Here is a 22,861-nt window from a genome sequence, read left to right as displayed (position 1 = left end):
AGGATTTTTGCATGGATGTTCATCAGTGACATTGGCCTGTAGTCTTCTTTTTTTGTGGAGTCTTTGTCTGGTTTTGGTATCAGGGTGATGGTGGCCTCATAGACTGAGTTTGGGAATATCCCTTCTTCTGCAATTTTTTGAAATAGTTTCAGAAGGAGAGGTGTTAGGTCTTCTCTAAATGTTTGATAGAATTTGCCTGTGAAGCCATCTGGTCCTGGACTTTTGTTTGTTGGAAGGTTTTTAATCACAGTTTCCATTTCAGTTCTTGTGATGGGTCCATTCATCTTTTCTCTTTCATCTTGGTTTAGTCTTGGAAGAGTGTACTTTTCTAAGAATTTGTCCATTTCTTCTAGGTTTTCCATTTTATTGGCATATAGTTGCATATAGTAGTCTCTTAAGATCCTTTGTATTTCTGTGGTGTCCATTGTTACTTCTCCTTTTTCATTTTGAATTTTATTGATTAGAGTCCTCTCTCTTTTTTGCTTGATGAGTCTGGCTAGGGGTTGATCAATTTTGTTGATCTTTTCAAAGAACCAGCTTTTCGTTTCCTTGATCTTTTCTATGGTTTTCCTTGTTTCTATTTCATTGATTTCTGCTCTGATCTTTATGATTTCTTTCCTTCTCCTAACTTTAGGTCTTGTCTGTTCTTCTCTCTCGAGCTGCTTTAGATGTAAAGTTAGCTTGTTTACTTGGGCTTTTTCTTGTTTCCTGAGGTGGGCTTGTATTGCTATAAACTATTGCTATTGTCAGTTTCTCTCTTTATGTCTGTTAATATTAGCTTTATACATTTAGGTGCTTCTGTATTTGTTAATGAATATAATGTCCTCTTTTTGTATTGATCCTTTTGTAATGTTAAATTAATACCATTATATGACATCATGTATTATAATGATATAATGCCCTTCTTTGTCTTTTGTTATAGACTTGTTTTAAAGTCTTTTTCTAATATGATATTGCTATTCTTGTTTTATTGTCATTTCTGTTTGCGTGAAATGTATTCTTCCATCTCCTAACTCTCAGATTTGTGTGTCTATTGCTCTGAAGTGAGTCTATTGTAAACAGCATATAGATGGCTCATGTTTTTTTTTTTTTTCTTTTTTAAACTATAGTCAGCCACCCTATGTCTTTAAAAAAAATTTTTTTTTTTTTTAGTCTTTTTGGAGCTGCACCCATGGCATATGGAGATTCCCAGGCTAGGGGTCCAATTGGAGGTGTAACTGCTGGCCTATGCCACAGCCACAGCAACTCCAGATCCGAGCCATGTCTTCGACCTACATTACAGCTCACAGCAACACTGGATTCTTAACCCATTGAGCGAGGCCAGGGATCGAACCTGCATCCTCATGGATACTAGTTGGGTTCATTAACCATGATGGGAACTCCTAAAATTTCTTAAATTGGAGTAAAGTTAATTTACAAATCTCTGACTTTTGATTACAGCGTTTAGTCCATTGACATTTAAAAAATTATTGATAGGTATGTATTTATTGCTATTTTGTTACATGTTTTCTTTTTTTTTTTTTTTCTTTGTTCCTTTCTTTTATTTCTTCTCTTGTGATTTGGTGATTTTCTTTAGTGGTACTCTTGTATTTCTTTCTCTCTAGTTTTTGTGTATCTATTGTAAGTTTTTGATTTGTGATTGTCATGGGGTTTATATATGTTGACCTACAACACTATTTACTTGTTTTCAACTGGTGTTCATATAAGCTCCAAAACATTTTAAAAGACTGCATTTTACATTTTCTCCCCCATATTTTGTGTTTTTTAATGTCATATTTTACATTTCCACGTTTATCCCTTAACTACTTATTGTAGTTATAGTTACTTTTGCAATTTTTTTTTGTCTTTTAATCTTCATACCAGCTTATTTAAGTAGTTGATCCTCAGCTCCTACTATATATTTGTCTCTCCTATTGGGATTTCTCTTTCCTACTTAAGGGAAACCTTTAACATTTCTTTTAGAGTTGATTTAGTATGGATTGATAAATACTTTTAATTTTTGCTTATCTGAGAATTTCCTTATATCGCCCTCAATTCTAAATGATAATCTTTCTGAGTGGAGTATCCTAGGTTTCAGTGTTCCCTCTTTCAGCACTTTGAATATATCACGCCACTTCCTTCTGGCCTGCCAAGTTTCTACAGTAAAATCAACTGGTAGTCTTATGTATGAGATTCTTTGTTTTTCTCTTGCTGCCTTTAGACTTCTCTCTTTACTTCTTTTTTCTTTTTAAAAAAATTGTGGTCGTACCTACAGCATATGGAAGTTTCTGGGCTAGGGGTTGAATCAGAGCTGCAGCTGAGGCCATTGCCACAGCTACAGCAACACAAGATCTGAGCCACATCTGAGACCTATGCTGCAGCTTACAGCAGTGCCAGATCCTTAACCCGTTGAGCAAGGCCAGGGATTGAACCTGCATCCTCACAGAGACAACATTGGAACCTTAACCTGCTGAGCCACAGTGGGAACTCCTCTTTACTTCTACTTTTGCCAGTTTAATTATGATGTGTCTTTGTGTGAGTCTGTTTGGGTTCATCTTCTTTGGAACCAACTATGCTTCCTATACCTGGATATCTGTTTCCTACTTCAGGTTTGGGAAGTTTTCAGCCATAATTTCATCAAATACATTTTCAGCCTCTTCTCTTTCTTTTCTCCTCTGGGACCCTTGCAGATGTTGGTGTGTTTCATATTATTACAGAGATCTTTTAAACTATTCTCATTTTTAACTTTTTTTCTGTTCTGCTTGAGTGATTTCCATTATTTTGAATTCCAGACCACTTATATGTTCTTCTGTATCACCTACTCTATTTATTCTTTCTAGTGTGTTTTTCATTTAAGTTATTGCATTCTTTAGTATGACCAGTTCTTTTTAATATCTTCTAATTTCTTTTTAAAATTTTCACTTTCTTAATCTATTGTTTTCTCTAGTTCACTTAGCATTCTTGTTACCAATGCTTTGATTTCTTTATTTGGTAAATTGTTGATTTTGGTTTCTTTTTTTTTTTCAGTTCTTTTTTTCTTGCTTTTTCTATTGAGGCCAATTCCTCTGCCTTCTTATTTTGCTTAACTTTTCTCTTTCTATGAAATTGGGTTAAACATTTACCTAATATGGTGTCCTTATGTGGGAGCATCCTTATTCAGCCTGCATATGCTCAGTGGTTTTGGTGGGAGAGCTGGACTTGATGTGAGCATAAGTCACATCTTTCCTGAGGGTTTGCTGGCAACTCTCACCTTGGTAGGAAGTGTGCTAGAGAAGGAGGGACTAGGGCCAGAAACAGGTATGAGCCAGGGTTTTCCTTCTGCTCCAGCACTGCTTCTCAGTCAGGCCTGAGAGGGTTTTCGTTGTTAGAAGGAGTGTAGTCTGGCTGTAGACACAGGTTGGCCTTTTTCTGATATGCTACCTGTGCAAGAACCAATAATGTGTGAACCCTCCCTGCTTAGACATTGCTTTGGGTCTTAGCTGCCTATGTATCTCACACTTGAGTTTTTCCCTCGGTCCTGGTAGCCCTTCCTCCTGTGTGGAGCTGCAATGTAGAGTAAGTAAGTCTGGAGCATTCACTCTGCTTAGGCTGGGGTGCTTGCAGGGACAGTTGCTGGAAACCAGTCAGCCACGCACACAGTCCTAATCTGCACTTTGCACCCTGTTTCTAGAATGAGCAAACATATATTCACTCCTTCTGAGCAGAATCTGGGCTTCCCCTAGTTCTTCTGTTGTTCCCATCAGCCCTCCATCAAGCCAAGGGGGCTCTTCTTCTCTATGCAGGACCCCAGGGCTGTGGTGCCCAATATGTAGCTCAGACGGCTCCCTCTCCAGGAAGGATCTGTACCTGTGTAATCTCACTTTTCTTCTGAGATCCCTCCTTTGGGGACAGGTCCTGATCTGATTGCTTCTCTTCCCTTTCTCCCTGATTACATGTGGATCTCTCTTTCAGTCTTGGTTATACAGGAGTCTTTCTGCCAGTATCCAGTTAATTTTCATTGAGAATTGTTTCACATAATGATGTATTTTTGATGTGTTTGATGCAGGAGTTCCTCATCCTCCTACTCCACCATCTTGATTTTCTCCTCTCAGAGCAGAGATCTCTTCTGTCTTCTTGCTTGCATTGCTCCCATGAGAAATCTTTCTGTTTATCATTGTTCCTTTTTGCATAATGTCTTTTTTCCTCTGGCTGTTTTTCAAATTTTCTCTTATCACTTATTTTGAGAAATTAGGTTATGATGTACTTTGTGTTGTTTTCTTTTCTTTCATTCCTTTTTTGGTGCTTTGGATTTGTTGAACTTAATGTATCTATCTGTGAATTTATAGTTTTCATGAAATTTAAAAATTTTTTAGCTGTTTATTCTTCAAATACATACTTTTTTGGGTGCTATATATTTTTGTATTTCTGTAAATCTTCTTGAGCTTTGTCCTGGGACACAGTTTGATCTTTTTGGGTCTTGTTTTTAAGTCTTGTTAGGTGAGACCAGAGCAGTGCTCATTCTTTGGTTACTTAATTCTCACTCTTGAAGTAATACCTTTCTGAGTGTTCTATCCAGCTCTCTTTGAATTATGAGGTGTTCCAGTCTGGCTGGTGGGCATAGGCAGTATTCCAGGCTTCATGTGAATGCTGGGCACTGTTACTGCTATTCCTTTTGGGTGGTTCTTTCCATGGCTTTGAGTAGTTTACTACATGAATATGCTGATAAGTACTTAGTTGAATGTTTGAGAGAATTCTTTATAGATCTCAGAGTTTTCTCTCTGTGTTGCTCTCTATCTTTGGTGTGCTGTCTTGAAAACTCTAGTTGCCTTGATTTCTCTGAGGTCTTAGCATAGAAAGAAAGTCTGCTATGTTTTGCCTGGGCTCTCTCTCCCTGTACTATGGCCTGAAAACTTTCATGGCTGGAGCAAGTATACTGCTCACCTCATTTGTTTTTTGTTTTTAAGAATTTGCTGTCCTTTGTTTTCTAATATCTAGTGCCTTGCAAACTGTTGTTTCATATTTTTTGTCCATGTTGTTGTTTCAGGTGGGATGGTAGATTTTTTTGCTATTACTCCATCTTGGCCTGCAGTGGAAAAATTTTTTAATGATTGTCCTTACTAAACTTCTGTGCATTTTGAGATGCATTAACTTAGAATGTCGTATATTTCCCTAAGGGGAGATTACAAAGAGTAGCACTCAGTACCTAGTGAACTGAAAATATTTAGTGTCTAGATCTTAGCCTGTGGCTTCAGAAACTTGATTTGCCTATCCACTCTGAATGTACTGCCATATCTCAGAGTCAGGGACACATCAGCCTGAGTTATAAGCACTAAAAAATAATGCTAGAATGCCAGCCCATTAAATTGTAATGAAAAATGTAACTGCCTCAGGACTGATGTTCATATCTTGTGTTCAGTGTTCTAGTGTCATATAGGTGAACTACACTTGAACTAAGTGGCAATCCAATGATTTCTTGATGTTGAATTCTAATTTAGATGAAAATTAGATGATACATCTACCTGAATTCATTATGCTGTCTCTCTACCCCAGAATGTGTTTATATACACACTGATGATATTTTGCCTCTCTGACTAGCCCTATTTGGATTTCATACCTTCTTCAGATATCTTAATATGTAAATTAGATAGGTTAATACCGAAATTATTTCTGAAGGCATGAAATTTATATATATCTGTAATGTGACTTTTCACATATCTTCTTTGATATTTTATTTGTTGATTCTTGCTTCTCAGCCTTACTTTGAAGGCATTTTTACTTCCTCTTTGTCCTGATACTTTTGTGCATCAATCTCACTGTCTTTGCCATATACAATATATGTCTATCAGCCAATGCTTTTCAAAATGCTTTGGTCGTTATCTGTTTTCTAGATTTAGAAATATTAATTGATTAGGAGCTGAATTATAAACTTTTCTTTACATGTCCATTTTATTCATTCCTTCATTATTTTAAGAAACATTTGTTAAACACCGACCAGGTTCCTTAGAGATGGAGATACCCTAGAAATGCTCTTATGTGTACAGGATCCTATGTATACCACTACAGTAGCTTGATGACTGCTGTGTATATATGCATATTGATACTTTCAAAAATTATCTTTATATCAAAACTATATTTACAGCAATATTGGCGATGGGTTTTACTGGTTATTAAATTTTATTTGCAAAGTAAACACAATAGCTTTCTTACGGAATATTTTCAATGGAGCAAATAACTTTTTTTTGTTTGTTTGTTTTTTTTGCTATTTCTTTGGGCCGCTCCCGCGGCATATGGAGGTTCCCCGGCTAGGGGTCTAATCAGAGCTGTAGCTGCCAGCCTACGCCAGAACCACAGCAACGCGGGATCCGAGCCGCGTCTGCAACCCACACCACAGCTCATGGCAACGCCGGATCGTTAACCCACTGAGCAAGGGCAGAGACCGAACCCGCAACCTCATGGTTCCTAGTCGGATTCGTTAACCACTGCGCCACGACGGGAACTCCCAAATAACTTCTTTATGTGTATTTTTTTTGAACAAGCCATGCAACCTCCCCTTCCATGACAGGACCTTTGTACAGACAGCTCACCTTGCATGAGACATTCTGCCACCCTCTCCTGTATCTGCCTTTTTTCCCCCTCTAGCTTTATTGTCGTGAAATTGACAAATGAAAATTGTGTAAGTTTGCTCTGTACAGTGAGATGTTTTGATGTATGTATACATTCTGAAATGATTACCACAACTAAGCTAATTAGTATATCTGTCACCTCACATATATATATATTTTCGTGGTAGGATCATTTAAGATCTCTTAACAAATTTTGTGTATATAATACAGTATTATAATTATATGTACATTAGATCTCCAGAACTTATTCATCCTGCATAACTGAAACTTTGTACCTTTTCACGAGTATATCCTCATTTCCTCATTCTTCTGGACCCTGATAATTACAATCTATTCTTTGATTCTTTTTGACTTTATTATTAGATTCCACAGATAAGTGAGATCATGAAGTATTCATCTTTCTGTGCCTGACTTCTTTCACTTAGCATAATATCCTTCGAATTCATCCATGTTTTTGCAAATGGCATGTTTTTCTCCTTTTCTTCCACAGCCACATCTGTGATATATAGAAGTCCCTGGGCTAAGGGGTCAAATTGGAGCTGCAGCTGTAGGTGTGAGCCACAGCCATGGAAACACTAGATCCAAGCTGCATCTGGCACCTATGTTACAGTTTATGGCAACACCAGATCCAATCTGCATCTGGGACCTATGTCACAGCTTGTGGCAACACTGGGTCCTTAACCCCCTGAGCAAGACCAGGGATCGAATCCATATCCTCATGCACACTATGTTGGGGTCTTAACCACTGAGTCACAACAAGAACTCCAATTTTTTTCTTTTGAAAGACTGAATAATATTCTATTGTCATTTGTATCTGTATCTATTTCATTTCTTTATCCATTCATCTATCATTGGACACTCCTTATTTTGGCTGTTGTGAATAATGCTGCAATGAACATGGGAAGGCAGGTATCTCTTCAGTATCCTGTTTTCATTTCCTTTTGATATATACCCAGAAGTGGGACTGCTGGATTATATGATAGTTCTATTTTTAATTTTCTTAGGAACTTACATATTGTTTTCCACAGTAGCTATACCATTTTGTATTCTTGCCAACAATATACAGGGTTCCCTTTTTTCCATATTCTCACCAACACTTGTTATCTCTTGTGTTTTTGATAACAGCCATGCTAAAGAGCATGCTAAATCACAATGAGGTATCTCATTGTGAATCTGATTTGCCTTTCTCTGCTGTTTAGTAATTTTGAGCATTTTTAAAAATACCTGTTGGCCATTTGTATGTCCTGTGTCTTATTCTGAGATATGTCTGTTTAGGTCTTTTGCTCATTTTAAATTAGGCATTTGTTTTCTTGCATTTGGCCATCTGAGATCTTCATGTGTTTTTGGATATTAATCCCTTATTGGATAAATGGATATATTTTCTTCCATTCCATAGTTTGTCTTTTCATATTGTTGATTATTTCCTTTGCTGTGCATAAGCTTTTTACAATAATTTTTATTTTTGAATGAAAGATTCTTTAAATTCTATAGTGCTTTACAGTTTTCAAAAATTTCACATACATGATTTCATATAATCCCATATAACTCTTTTTTCCTGCAGAGGCTTTTAATTTTTAAATAATTTTAAAAATTACTTTTCTAGCTGCGCTTGTGGCATGCAAAATTTCCTGGACCAGGTATCAAACCTGTGCCACAGAAGTGACAATGCTGGATCCTTAACTAGCATCCTTAACCCTACTGAGCCATGTGGGAATTCCTGCTGAAGCTTTTCAGTTTGATGAAATCTCTTTTGTCTATTTTAACTTCGTTTCCTTTGCTTTTGGGGTCATGACCAAAAATTCATTGAGCTTTTCCATGTTTTCTTTTAATAGTTTTACATTTTAAGTTCTTCTGTTTAAGTCTTTAATCCATTTTTAGTAGATGGTGTAATATAGGGGTTCATTTTCATTCCTCTGCATGTGGATATCAGATTTTCTCAGCACCATTTATTGAAGAGACTGTCTTATCCTCCATTGTGTGTTCTTGATGAGTTAACTATAAATGCCAAATTGTATCTCAGCTACCTATTCTGTTCCATTGTTCTAGATGGCTGTTTTTTTTTTTTTATGCCAGTATCACACTGTTTTGAGTAGTATAATTTTGTAGTATATTTTGGAACCAGGCAGTATGATGCCTCCACCTTTGTTTTTTTTGCTCAAGATTACTTTGGCTATTTGAAGTCTTGTGAATTCATATGATTTTTATGTTTTTTTTTTCCTATCTCTGTGAAAAATCCCATTGGAATTTGGATAGAGACTTGAACCTATAAATCATTTTGGGTAGTATGGATATTTTAATAATTAGTTAATTCTTCTAATCTATGAACATGGCATATCTTTCCATTTATTTGTGCTCTGCAGTTTCTTTCGTCAACGTTTTATAGTTTTCAGTGTACAGATCTTCACCTCCTTGGTTAAACTTGTATGAATGTTTTTGAACCATTAAATAGCTAATATCATTTAGTAAAAGATGGGGTAAAAACTAGGAGTATACACAATATCAGAAATGCAGTCATAGGAAAAAAGTGAATGAAGATTAGCCAATCTTTATGTCTGCTTTATTGTGAAGCATTTTGTAATTGCATTAATATGAAAGTAATTGAAATATTCTGTTTTTAGCAGTTAAATTGATCAAAAATTTTCCTTTGCAGGTGGATTGGACTTTAAATATTGGAGAGCAAGCTCTTGATATATGTATTGTCTCTTTCAACCAGTCAGCATCTTCTGTTTTTGTTCTTGGTGAGAGAAACTTTTTTTGCCTTAAGGATAATGGACAAATCCGATTCATGAAGAAACTTGACTGTAGCCCAAGTTGTTTTCTCCCATATTGCTCAGGTGTGTAGAAGGATTTTCTTTTATCTTTTCCATATGTCAAGAGCATGTTATATATATCAGAAAAAGCCAAACTCACGCACATATATTTTAAACTTCTAGGAAAATAGTTTTCCTAGACATGTAATGGAAATTTTAACTTTTAAAGTTTGAATAGAAATTTGATATAAAGCACACATTTGGTTTTGTCAGTCATTTTGCTTTGTACAAAATGAATGTAAAATTGGCTTCAGGAACACATTAATGCTTTCCAAGATACGGCTGTTCTAGATGCTTCCAAGAGAATATCAGACTCTTTATAAACAGAATGGAATATAGTAACACCTAATAGAATAACTTGTCTGTAGTGAATGTCTAGTAAATCATTAGCTTAAATGTGTTAAATATTAGTGACGTTCATGCCTTCTAGATAAAATGCAAATATGTTATAGATTCTATAGTTATATGTAATTTTTACATATTTAAAAATGATAATTTTTCTTTTTGATATTGGTAACTTGAAGTTGAAAAATAATGTTTTCTTAAACTCTTTATGCATTGTCAAAACATTAGAATTAATTTATATCATAAATCCTCTAAAAGGGATATAATGTACTGTTGGAATTGATTGTTTTTTTTATTATCCTCTTTTGCTGTTTTCAACCTATAGTTTCCGAAGGAACAACAAATACTTTGATTGGAAACCATAATAACATGTTGCATATTTATCAAGATGTAACGCTGAAGTGGGCCACTCAACTTCCTCACGTTCCTGTAGCAGTGAGAGTGGGCTGTTTACAGTAAGTGATCTAATTTAACATTTTTTTAAGAAAGAGAATATCTTATTAAAGAATTCATTAGAAGTTTTATGCAACAATGGCAAATGATTTTACTAAAAAAATGGCAAGTGACGTTGAATGTCAGCAATGGAAATAATTTAAAATATAAATTTTATTGGAAAAGTAGGATATAAAGAAGCCTGATTAGTACCTTTAATCATTTTTATTTAGTATCTCTTGTAAGATATTCTTTATACATTCAAGATTTCAAGAAAATAGTTTACCTGATAGACTATTTTCTTTAAAATAGAAAAGAATTTCTTCAGGCATTTGATGGGTCCCATTTAGAGATCAAATATCGTTAGACTGTGAGAATACTACACTTTAAAACTTGTTTCAGAACTTACTATTCAAATGGTGCATACTTGATGATATGTTCAAGCCAGTTTAGATTTTAAATAAGGCCATTTTGCATTTAAAATAAAAGATAAAATTTGTATCTTAACATTAACTGTCTAAAATTTATTAAAAATAAGAGAAGGAGTTCCTGTCGTTGCTCAGTGGTTGACGAATCTGACTAGGAACCATGAAGTTTCGGGTTCGATCCCTGGTCTTGCCCAGTGGATTAAGGATCCGGCGTTGCTGTGAGCTGTGGTGTAGGTCGCAGATATGGCTCTGATCCTGCGTTGCTGTGGCTCTGGTGTAGGCCAGTGGCTATAGCTCTGATTCGACCCCTAGCCTGGGAACCTTCATATGCTGGGGGAGTGGCCCAAGAAATGGCAAAAAGACAAAAAAAAAAAATAAAAAAATTAAAAAAAAAATAAGAGAAATGAGACGTCTAAATGTGTAATTTTTCTAGTTTGTTAGTATATAAGGCAAGATCTTGACAAACTCATTAGCATCTCAGATTATGTTTAGAAATTGAAAGTCTCAATAAATGTATAAAAACACAACTTTCTGTAATCTTCATGGATTCCCAGATGTATTTGGTTCTGTTATTTAAATCATTTTATTGAACATTTAAAAACCATGTGTAGAATTCTTCTATGACACCTAGAGTATCTGATCAGTATGACTAATCCCTTTAATTTAAGAGGTTAAGTGTATAATATTGTTGAGGCTTAATGAAAGGCAGTAATATTTGCATTAGTGGTTAATCTGAAGCCTGAATATTGGAAAAATGAAAACAGTTTTGAAAACGTTGAATATTTAAAATAAGTTGCTTTTTATTATTTTATGAGGAAATACCATAATGTAATATAATTGCTATGCAGTTAACACAGAGTAATTTTGTATCTGATGAAAAATTAAAAATTTTGAGATTAGCTTCTGCGAAGTTCACCAGATGGTTTTTTAAGTGCAACCAAACATTCGACTCATCAGTCATTTTATATCAGATTTACTTAGAGAAGGGTTTAGAATAGGAAAAATATCTTGCCAGTAGGGCAATGTCAAGTATTTTTCTTCTGGGAGAGTAATTCTCACCGTGGTCCATATATCCATCCAAGAGCTGTTCTCTTTGGCCCCCCCAAGTGACAGCTCAGGTTCAGGAAGACAGATTCACACTGGTGGGTAGGTAGTCCACCTTGGCTTATAGTCTCTATGCCCCTCGAGAGCCAATATCTTTGAATACTACAAAGTCATTTTGGGAGTACCATCGTGGCTCAGCAGAAATGAATCTGATTAGTATCCATGAGGACGCAGGTTTGATCCCTGGCCTAGCTTAGTGGGTTAAGGATCCGGCATTGCCATGAGCTGTGGTGTAGGCCACAGACATGGCTTGGATCTGGTGTTGCTGTGGCTATGGTGTAAGCCGGCAGCTACAGCTCCTGATTCAACCCCTAGCCTAGAACCTCCATATGCCACAGGCCCGGCCTTAAAAAGGCAAAAAAAATCAAAAAACAAAAGGTCATTGTGGTATTGTGTCTATGTGGAGCATGAGAGAGTGATGGATAGGAAGATCTTATTGAGATTGTTTAGTTGGAATGCTTATTTACACATATATTATTTAAGAAGTATATGCCTATTTCAAGAGTTGCTATACTCATAGAGAAGCACAAAGATCTGGCTTCTCAGCAGATATTTATGGTTAATTTATAGTTTCTGGTCAGACGCACTTACAAGTCAAGAGTTCAGTAGTACCTTAAAGTACTGTAGGTTAAAAAAAAAAAACAGGAGTTCCCGTCGTGGCACAGTGGTTAACGAATCTAACTAGGAACCATGAAGTTTCGGGTTTGATCCCTGGCTTGCTCAGTGGGTTAAGGATCCGGCATTGCCATGAGCTGTGGTGTAGGTCACAGATGCTGCTTGGATCTGGCGTTGCTGTGGCTCTGGCATAGGCTGGCGGCTACAGCTCCGATTAGACCCCTAGCCTGGGAACCTCCATATTGCTGTGGGAAGTGGCCCTAGAAAAAGGCAAAACGACAAAAAAACAAAAAACAAAAAAACAAAACCAAATTTCTATGTAGTGTGCAGTATGATACTTATATTCAAAAGTAGCCTGTCATATCTAAATTTAGGTACTTGTGAGTGATACTTCCTATTTCTCATAGCTTTTAAAAGATCATAATTATAAACAATTAAGTATGACTATTACCATTAGTGATTTCCACAGTTAATTAATATGCCACAATAACTTTCTAATTATTCATTGGAATATTTTTCTTATTTTTATGCACTTTAACATAAAAGTATAGGATTAGGTTGTTTGAAAGAATTTTACCGAAGAAATTTTTGTAGAAGTAAAAAAATTTATTAATGACCTAAGTATAGCATACATGTATTTAGAAGTTATTGTTTGAAGTTAGAGTGCTGAAAAAATTTCACTTGTGCTTTTTGTTACCTTTAGGGTTAAACTTTTTTTTGGTAGGAGTTGCCTTGGTTGAATGTGTTTATTTGTAAAGGAAATTGCTGCTATTTTAATGTTTCTTTTCAATGAATAAGAAATACTGGATTTGTATCAAGTTGATGCAATTATACTTAATAACAGCATTTTGTTCAGAAACTATGATGCTTGATTTCCTCCCACTCCCTCCTACTTGGCAGTCCTAGTCCTCTCTCTGCCTTGTTTATTATACACCGATTTTTAAATCTGAGTTTCATTCTTTCTTTTCAGGGTAAATGGCATTCTTGATTGATAGAGTTTTTAAAATTTAATTATTTTAATTTTTGTGTGATAGGCTATAGGAATATGAAACAAATCTACAGTTTACAGAATCAGAAGAGCCTGGATGTGATAATGTTCTTTAAATTCTTAGCTATTACTGTTTTCCTCTCACTGCACAAAGTAGCTATGGAAGCCTGGGCCGAGTATCTTACCTGTACTGTGGTTAGTTTCCCAAATGGCAAATAAAGATCATCATTTATCGGTAACATTATTCTCTCTAGAGATATGAAATATACCTAAAAGTGGAAGTCTATTTGAATGGACGTTCAAAATGATGGGACCCTTTCCAAACTTGCTGGCAGCTAGAGCCATTGTGCTTTAAAATCTTGTTACAGTTCATTTTTTAGTATAAACAGTTTGGTCTACTACTTTGGTGTTTTTCTTCCTAGGCTACATGCACTATAGTAAACTTTTTATAACTATCAGAATATAACATTTTATTCTTTAGCCTTCATTGATGCAGTATTCTTGACCAGAATGTTCTTTCCATTTCGTCTCTGGATTTTCAAATTTCTTATATCTTTGAGTCCTAACAAGTCACCTTTTGTCTCTACCCTGGTCTCCTTTTTCTCTGAATTTCTGCAATATTTATTGTATGTTAGTGATTGTTGTTTTGCTTTTCCTAACTCCCCAATTTTATCATACACTGTTTTTTTTTTTTTTTTTTTGTCTTTTGTCTGTTGTTGTTGTTGTTGCTATTTCTTGGGCCGCTCCCGCGGCATATGGAGGTTCCCAGGCTAGGGGTCCAATCGGAGCTGTAGCCACCGGCCTACGCCAGAGCCACAGCAACGCGGGATCCGAGCCGCGTCTGCAACCTACACCACAGCTCACGGCAACGCCGGATCGTTAACCCACTGAGCAAGGGCAGGGACCGAAGAACCCGCAACCTCATGGTTCCTAGTCGGATTCGTTAACCACTGCGCCACTATGGGAACTCCTATCATACACTGTTTAAATGTAGGGACTTGTTTTACTTTTGCATATCACATTGAATAATCAGTCAGAAAGCTGAACATCTGGTATATGCTGGGTACTACATAAAAGTCACTGTGGTTTGTGTGTGTCATGGAGAAAGAAAGACCATATATGAGCTTTTACATATGAAAAATTGAGACTCACAGATGGAAGATTGTTTCTTTGAATACAAATTAATTAGAAGAGTTTTTAAATTTCAAGGTGAACTTTTTCTTTTTTAGTTTGCTGTTAATTTGTCTTTATGTTTTCTTTGTCCTTTGTAGAAAGAGATTGTGGACCTATAGATACACTTTTTGCTATGTTATATTTTTGAGGATTTCCTTTGTGGCTTAATATTCTACATAAAATTTGTAAATATTTCTGGAAGAATCTTAGAGCATAAATTATTTTCATAATTATTTTCAAAGCTTGTACATTCTTATTGATATTTTCCTTTATTAATCAACTGTAGCTCAGGGATGGAATGTTTGCCTTTCATTACTGTATTTTTCTGTCAATTTTTCTTTGTTGAGTATTTAAATATTTTTGATTTCTATATTCTAGTTCTTTGTATTCAGCTTGTTTATGATAGTTATTTTATTTTATTTTTGGTTGGTTTAAAAAATTTTGCCAATATAAAATGACCATTTTGTGTGTTTTCATTTAATGTTTATTTGCTTCTTTTGTTTGCTTTGAGTTCACTTTGTGATTAATGGTATGATATTTGGTTATGCTTTTTTAACCTGTAACTTTATTTTGGATGTATCTCTTATAAACAAAGTTCGATTGGATTTGCAACCCATATGAAAGGCTATTGTCTTTTAACCTATTGAAAGTTGTTATAATTGATGCATTTGGTCATTTTGCAGCTTCTATGATATTCTCTACCTTTTTACAATTTTCTTTGGTTTCCATCTCTTATATGTGAGTTGTGGTTTCTTTGCACTTTGATTCTTCCATGTATTGGATGCTACATACACATACATATCTCTTTTCTATATTAGCCATAATGTATTATTGTTAAACTATTCTAATGCTTTTTTCCAAGAATTTTTAAAAATTTGTATTCACTTTTATCTAGACTTACAGTGATTTTAATGCATTTTCTTTATCTATTGAAGATTGTGAATTTTTTACATTATGTATTACAATTTTTTAACTTATTAATTTCACTTCATTTCTCAATAGGCTGATTTAATGTTCCCTGGAATGGTACAGGGTGTTATATTGTATAGTAAAAATAGTATCATCACATTCTGCCTTCAAACTTTATTGGTATTGCACCTTTATTTTTTAAAAAATAACTTTTGTTGAAAAAAAACTGATTTTTTTATAGAAAAAGTATTGAACTGCACTATTTATTCATTTATTTGGCCATACCCATGGCATGTGGAAGTTCCTGGGCCAGGGATTGAACCCCAGCCACAACACCAAATCCTTAACTGCTAGGCCACCAGAGAACTCCAGAACTGCACCATTTAAAACTGAAGCATTATTTAAAGGTACAAGTAAGAAAACAAAAAATAAAACTTACAACTGTTTCACCAATGTTACCTCAATCTTACCATCCAGGATTAACAGTTTTTAGCACCTGTTAAATATCAAGCCTCATATTTTTGTCTAAAAATATGCCAATTTAGGAATGTAATAAAATATACAAAGCAGAATCACATGTTTTTAAAATATAAATTGGTTTTATATTCTAACAGAAAAAAGACATAGATAAAATGGAAGGAATAAATGAATTTTTTTTTTGTCTTTTTAGGGCCACACCCACAGCATATGGAGGTCAAATTGGAGCTGTAGCTGCCAGCCTACACCACAGTCACAGCAACGTGGGATCTGAGCCATGTCAGTGACCTATACCTCAGCTCATGGCAATGCCAGATCCTTAACCCACTGAGCAAGGCCAGGGATTGAACCTAAATTTTCATGGATGCTGGTCAGATTTCTGCTGAGCCACAATGGGAACTCCAGAATTTTGTGTAAATACTTATTCACAACAATGTATTTCAGTTTCTAAAAGACCTCTCTAAACAAGGATAGGAAAAAAAAGTAAAGATTTGATATTTTCAATTATTCAACGTGGCATTTCCAAAAGCAATATAAGAGATCTATAGGATAATATAAAGCAGGCCAATCTATACATAATAGGAATTCCAGAAGGAGAAGAAAAAGAAAAGCAGATTGGAAATATATTTGAAGAAATTATGTCTGAAAACATTCCAAATCTAAAGGAAACTAATATCAAGATACAGGAATCACAGAGGGCCCCAAACAAGTTGGACCCAAACAGGCCTACACCAAGACATATTGTAATAAAAATGGCAAAAGTTAAAGATAAAGTGAGGATTCTAAAGGCAGCAAGAGAAAAACAAAGTGTTAAGTGTAAGGTAACCCCCATAAAGCTATCCCAGCTGATTTCTCTACAGAAATACTACAGGCCAGAAGAGAGTGGCAAGATACATTCAAAGTTCTGAAAGGAAAAAATTTGTAGCCTAGAATGCTCTATCCAGCAAGAATATCATTTAAAATAGAAGGCGAAATAAAGAATTTCTCCAACAAACAAAAACTAAAAGAGTACAGCAATACTAAACCCATTCTAAAAGAAATACTGAAAGGGCTTCTCTAAATAAAAAAAGAAGCAAGTAGAAATAGGATGGCAGAAACCGCAATTGGAAAGCAATCCCTTAAATAAATCAGCATACAGATCTAGAGATGGAAAAAAACAAAACAAAACAAAACAAAAAACTACTGTAAAAGCGATGATAAACACAAGGAATAGCAAAAGGACACATGTGAATATGTTAAAAAAGGACTTTGAAGTCATAGAATGTGAGGAAGGAAAGTAAAAAAATCAAGACTTTTTTTTTTTTTTTAAATAATGTGTTTGAACCTACATGACTCTCAGGCTAAAGCAAGTAGATACTGGAAGGGGGTTAACATACTTAAAAAACAGGGCAACCACAAATCAAAACCAAACATTACATTCACAAAAACTAAAGAGAAAAGTACACAAGCATAAAATAAATGGAAATCATCCAACCAAAAAAAGAAAGGAAGAAAGGAGAAACATAGAATCAACTGGAAATCAAGGTTTAAAATGGCAATAGATACATATTTGTCAATAATTACCTTAAATGTCAATGGACTGAATGCTCCAATCAAAAGACAGAGAGTAGCAGATTGGATAAAAAAGCGAAAACCTACAATCTGCTGTCTACAGAGACTCACCTTAGGGCAAAGGACGCATATAGATAGAAAGTAAGGGGATGGGAAGATTTCATGCCAATGGACAAAACAGGAACGCAGGAGTTGCAGCACTCATATCAGACAAAGTAGACTTCAAAATGAAGGCCATAAAGAAAGACAAAGAAGGACACTGTTTAATGGTAAAAGGATCCATTCAAGAAGAGGATATTACAATTATCACTATATATGCCCTTAATATAGGACCACCTAGATGCCTACAACAAATACTAACAGACATAAAAGGAGAAATTGATGGGAATACAATAACAGTAGGAGACTTTAACATCCCACTCACATCAATGGACAGATCCTCTAGAAAGAAAATCAATAAGGCAATAGAGATCCTAAATTGCACAATAGAAAATTTAGACTTAATTGACATTTTCAGGACATTACATCCAAAAACAATCAGAGTATATATTCTTCTCAAGTGCACATGGAACATTCTCAAGGATTGATCACATACTGGGGCACAAAAATAACCTCAACAAATTTAAGAGTATAGAAATTATTTCAAGTATCTTCTCTGACCACAATGGCATGAAACTAGAAATCAACCACAGGAAAAGAAATGAGAAAAAACTAACTACATGGAGACTAAACAACATGCTACTAAAAAAACAATGGGTCAATGAGGAAATCAAGAAGGAAATTAAAAAATACCTTGAGACAAATGATGATGAAGACACAGCCATTCAAAATCTATGGAATGCTACAAAAGCTGTGCTTAGACCGAAATTCATAGCGATACAGGCCTTCCTCAAAAAAGAAGAAAAATCTCAAATCGACAATTTAACCCACCACTTAAATGAATTAGAAAAAGAAGAACAAACAAGACCTAAAGTCAGCAGAACAAAGGAAATCATAAAGGTCAGAGAGGAAATCAATAACATAGAGATTCAAAAAACAATAGGAAAAAAATCAATAAAGCCAAGAGCTGGTTCTTTGAAAAGGTAAACAAAATTGATAAACCTCTGACCATACTCACCAAGAAGAGGAGAGAAAAAACCCAAATAAACAGAATAATAAATGAGGAGTTCCTGTTGTGGCACAGTGGAAACAAATCCGACTAGGAACCATGAGGTTGCAGGTTCGATCCCTGGCCTTGCTCAGTGGGCTGAGGATCTGGCGTTGTTGTGAGCTGTGGTGTAGGTTGCAGACGTGGCTCGGATCTAGTGTTGCTGTGGCTCTGGCATAGGCCGGAAGCAACAGCTCCAAATAGACCCCTAGCCTGGGAACCTCCATATGCTGTGGGTGTAGCCCTATAAAGACAAAAAGACAAAAAGAAAAAAAAAAAAAAGAAGTGAAAAAGGAGAAATCATGACAGTTACTGAAGAAATACAAAAAACCATAAGAGAATACTATGAGCAATTGTATGTCAACAAATTTGACAACCTAGAAGAAATGGACAACTTTCTAGAGACTTCCAGCCTGCCAAAATTGAATCAAGAAGAAATAGATCAACTGAACAGATTAAATACTAAAAATGAAATTGAATATGTCATAAAAACACTCCCTACAAATAAAAGTCCAGGACCGGATGGCTTCACAGGTGAATTCTATCAAACATACAGAGAGGAACTTATACTCATCCTCCATAAACTTTTCCAAAGGTTGAAAAAGAAAGAACACTCCCGAAGACGTTCTGTGATGCCACCGTCACCCTATTAGCAAAACCAGACAAAGATATTATCAAAAAAGAAAACTATAGGCCAGTTATCTTTGATGAATATAGATGCAAAAATTGTCAACAAAATTTTAGCCAACCGAATCCAACAACATGTAAAAAAGATCATACACCACGACCACGTGGGATTCATCCCAGGTGCACAAGGATGGTTCAACATACACAAATCAATCAATGTCATCCACCACATTAACAAAAGAAAAGTCAAAAAAACACATGATCATCTCGAAAGATGCAGAAAAAGCATTTGACAAAGTCCAACATCCATTCATGATAAAAACTCTTACCAAAGTGGGTATAGAGAGAACATACCTCAACATAATAAAAGCCATTTATGACAAACCCACAGCAAATATAATACTCATTGGAGAAGGGCTGAAAGCCTTCCCACTAAAATCTGGATCAAGACAAGAATGCTCACACTTACCACTGTTATCAACGTAGTATTGGAAGCCCTAGCCACAACAATAAGACAAACAAAAGAAATAAAAGGTATCCAAATTGGAAGAGAAGAGGTAAAATTGTCACTGTGTGCAGATGACATGATACTATATATAGAAAACCCTAAGGACTCAACCCAGAAACTACTGGAACTGTTCAACAAATTCAGCAAAGTAGCAGGATATAATATTAACATTTAGAAATTAGTCACATTCATGTATACTAACAATGAAACATTAGAAAAGGAATAAAAAAATACAATGATTTTTAAAATTGCGGCCCCCCCAAAATCAAATACCTGGGAGTAAACCTGACCAAGGAGGTGAAAGTCTTATATGCTGAGAACTATAATACATAAATCAAGGAAATTAAAGAGGATTCAAAGAAATTGAAAGATATTCCATGCTCCTGGGTGGGAAAAATTAATATTGTAAAAATGGCTGTACTACCCAAAGCAATCTACAAATTCAGTGCAATCACAATCAAATTACCCATGACATTTTTCATAGAACTAAAGCAAAGAATCCAAAAATTTATAAGGAACCACAAAAGACCCAGAATTGCCAAAGCAATCCTGAGGAACAAAAACCAACCAGGAGGCATAACTCTCCCAGACTTCAGGCAATACTACAAAGCTGAGTCATCAAGACAGTGTGGTACTGGTACCAAAACAGACATACAGACCAATGGAATAGAATAGAAAATCCAGAAATAAACCCAGACACTTATGGTCAATTAATCTTTGACAAAGGAGGCAAGAACATAAAACGGGAATAGGACAGTCTTTTCAGCAAGCATTGCTGGGAAACCTGGACAGCCTCATGTCAATAAATGAAACTAGAACACACCCTCACACCATGCACAAAATAAACTCAAAATGACTTAAAGACTTAAATGTAAGATGCAAACTGTCAAACTCCTAGAACATAGGAAAAACATTCTCTGATATCAACCTTACAAATGTTTTATCTAGTCAGTCTCGCAAAGCAAAAGAAATAAAAGCAAAATAAACCAATGGGGCCTAATCAAACTGACGAGCCTTTTTTGCACAGCAAAGGAAACCATAAAAAACCCAAAAAGACAACTTACAGAATGGGAGAAAATAGTTTCAAATGATACAACTGACAAGGGCTTAATCTCTAAAATATACAATTTATACAACTCAATAGCAAAAAAAGCACACAACCCAATTGAGAAATGGGCAAAAGACCTGAATAGACATTTCTCCAAAGAAGATATACAGTTGGCCAACAAGCACATGAAAAAATGCTCAACATCCCTGGTTATTAGAGCAATGCAAATCAAAACTAATATGAGGTACCACCTCACACCAGTCAGAATGGCCATCATTAATAAGTCCACAAATAGCAAATGCTGGAGGGGTTGTGGAGAAAAGGGAACCCTCCTGTACTGTTGGTGGGAATGTAAATTGGTACAACCACTATGGAAAACAGTATGGAGGTACCTTAGAAAACTCTTCATAGAACTACCATATGATCCAGCAATCCCACTCTTGGGCATATTTCTGGACAAAACTTTCTTTGAAAAAGACACATGCACCCACATGTTCATTGCAGCACTATTTGCAATAGCCAAGACATGGAAACAACCTAAAAGTCCATTGACAGATGATTGATTGGATTAAGAAGATGTGGTGTATATATACACGATGGAATACTACTCAGCCATGAAAAAGAAGAAAACGATGCCATTTGCAGCAACATGGATGGAACTAGAGACTCTCATACTAAGTCAAGTAAGTCAGAAAGAGAAAGACAATTACAATACGATATCACTTATCTAATATACGGCACAAATGAACCTTTCCACAGAAAAGAAAATCATGGACATGGAGAACGGACTTGTGGTTGCCAAGGGGGAAGGGGAGGGGGAGAGATTGGGATGGATGGGGTGCTTGGGTCTAAATGATGCAGACTACTGCCTTTCAGATGGATAAGCAATGAGATCCTTATGTATAGCACTGGAAACTATATGTCATCACTTATGATGGAGCATGATAATGTGAGAAAAAAGAATGTATATATGTATGTATGACTGGGTCACCATGCTGTACGGTAGAAAATTGACAGAACACTGTAAACCAGTTGTAATGGAAAAAAATAAAAATCATTAAAAAAAAAGTGGCATTTCATCTTTTAGGAGTGTTCATTGACTCCTGTTTTAAAAGATACGGAGAGCAGCATACTTACGCTTTTTTCTTTCTCTCTTCTTACCCTGTTCTGATATTGTTGGTATCTCACTATTATTTATTTTGTCAAAATTTAAAACATTTACGTACATTTTGTAATCACTATTTTTAGTCCTTTCATCCTATCTAGTTTTCTAATGCACTCAATGCTCACCACCAATTCTTTTAATATTTCTCAATTATCTTGATTTACTTCTTGGCTAGTTGAATTTAATTATCCAATAGATTTTAGGAGAGCTTTCTAAGTCTTACATTAGTGAGAATTATTTATTGCTTTTATACCTAAAGGTTATCTTAGCCTCCCTCAGAATTTTGGACACTCTAATTGGTGTTGACAGTAACTGAGGCAGGCTTAAATTTTAAAAAAATTTCTTACTGAATGAGTTACTTTTTCTTTCTGGATGCTCACATCTGCTTTATTTCTTTCATCCTTAAAAGACTGTAAATTCACTAGCATTACCTACAGTTGATTAGTTTTTTAATGTATCATTTTTTTCTTGGACAAAGTAAAATTTGATAGATTCAAGTTTTTATTTATTTCAGAAAAATTTTCTTCCTTTATACCTTTGAATACTGGCTCTATTTTGATATGTGTGATTTATATCTGTGTCTCTCTACCATGCTCTTGTGTTTGTTTTTAGTTTATTCTGTTTTTTCTTGTTATTGCTTCTAATGTGGCTTTCATCCCTCTAGGTTGTCTTTGTGCTTTTCAAGCAAAAAGTTATGTTTCTTTCATTTTCTTGATATTATGGTTGTTGTCTTGTTTTATTTCCTTAGGAAGTTCTTCTTGCTATGGATATTTTCTGCCTTTTGCTTATGTTACTGTCTCCCTCATCTTTATCTCTTAATTTATTGGCAATTTCTACATATTGGTCCACTGTTAATTACTTTTAATTATTGCTTATTTTTAAAATGATGGCAGTAATTTACAGAATAATCATGCGGGAAGTGATGGGAGAGAGTAATGAACTCAGACCATCTG

The 22,861-nt window shown here is 35.2% G+C and overlaps 1 protein-coding gene across 30 annotated transcripts in view; it reads left to right on the top strand.

The window, feature by feature from the left end:
• BBS9 (Bardet-Biedl syndrome 9) overlaps nucleotides 1–22,861 on the top strand; it is a 444,711-nt gene that overhangs the window by 124,276 nt on the left and 297,574 nt on the right. For all 30 annotated transcript variants that reach the window (XR_014834269.1, XR_014834283.1, XR_014834268.1 and 27 more), the window contains 2 exons: nucleotides 9,232–9,415; nucleotides 10,062–10,191. Coding sequence is in view for 13 of the 30 variants with exons in the window: in XM_085005856.1 (XP_084861982.1) it covers nucleotides 9,232–9,415; nucleotides 10,062–10,191 (314 nt within the window). In the remaining 17 variants the exon portion in view is untranslated. The remainder of the gene's footprint in view (nucleotides 1–9,231; nucleotides 9,416–10,061; nucleotides 10,192–22,861) is intronic.

This window comes from Sus scrofa, chromosome 18 (assembly GCF_054392235.1).
Source record: "Sus scrofa isolate SSC_HxYL_T2T_F1_AM1 chromosome 18, Sscrofa_HxYL_maternal_Yorkshire_Landrace_v2.0, whole genome shotgun sequence".
Classification (NCBI taxonomy): Eukaryota; Metazoa; Chordata; class Mammalia; order Artiodactyla; family Suidae; genus Sus; species Sus scrofa.
Note: the sequence above shows the minus strand (reverse complement) of the source record. Positions and strands in the feature narration are given on the sequence as shown.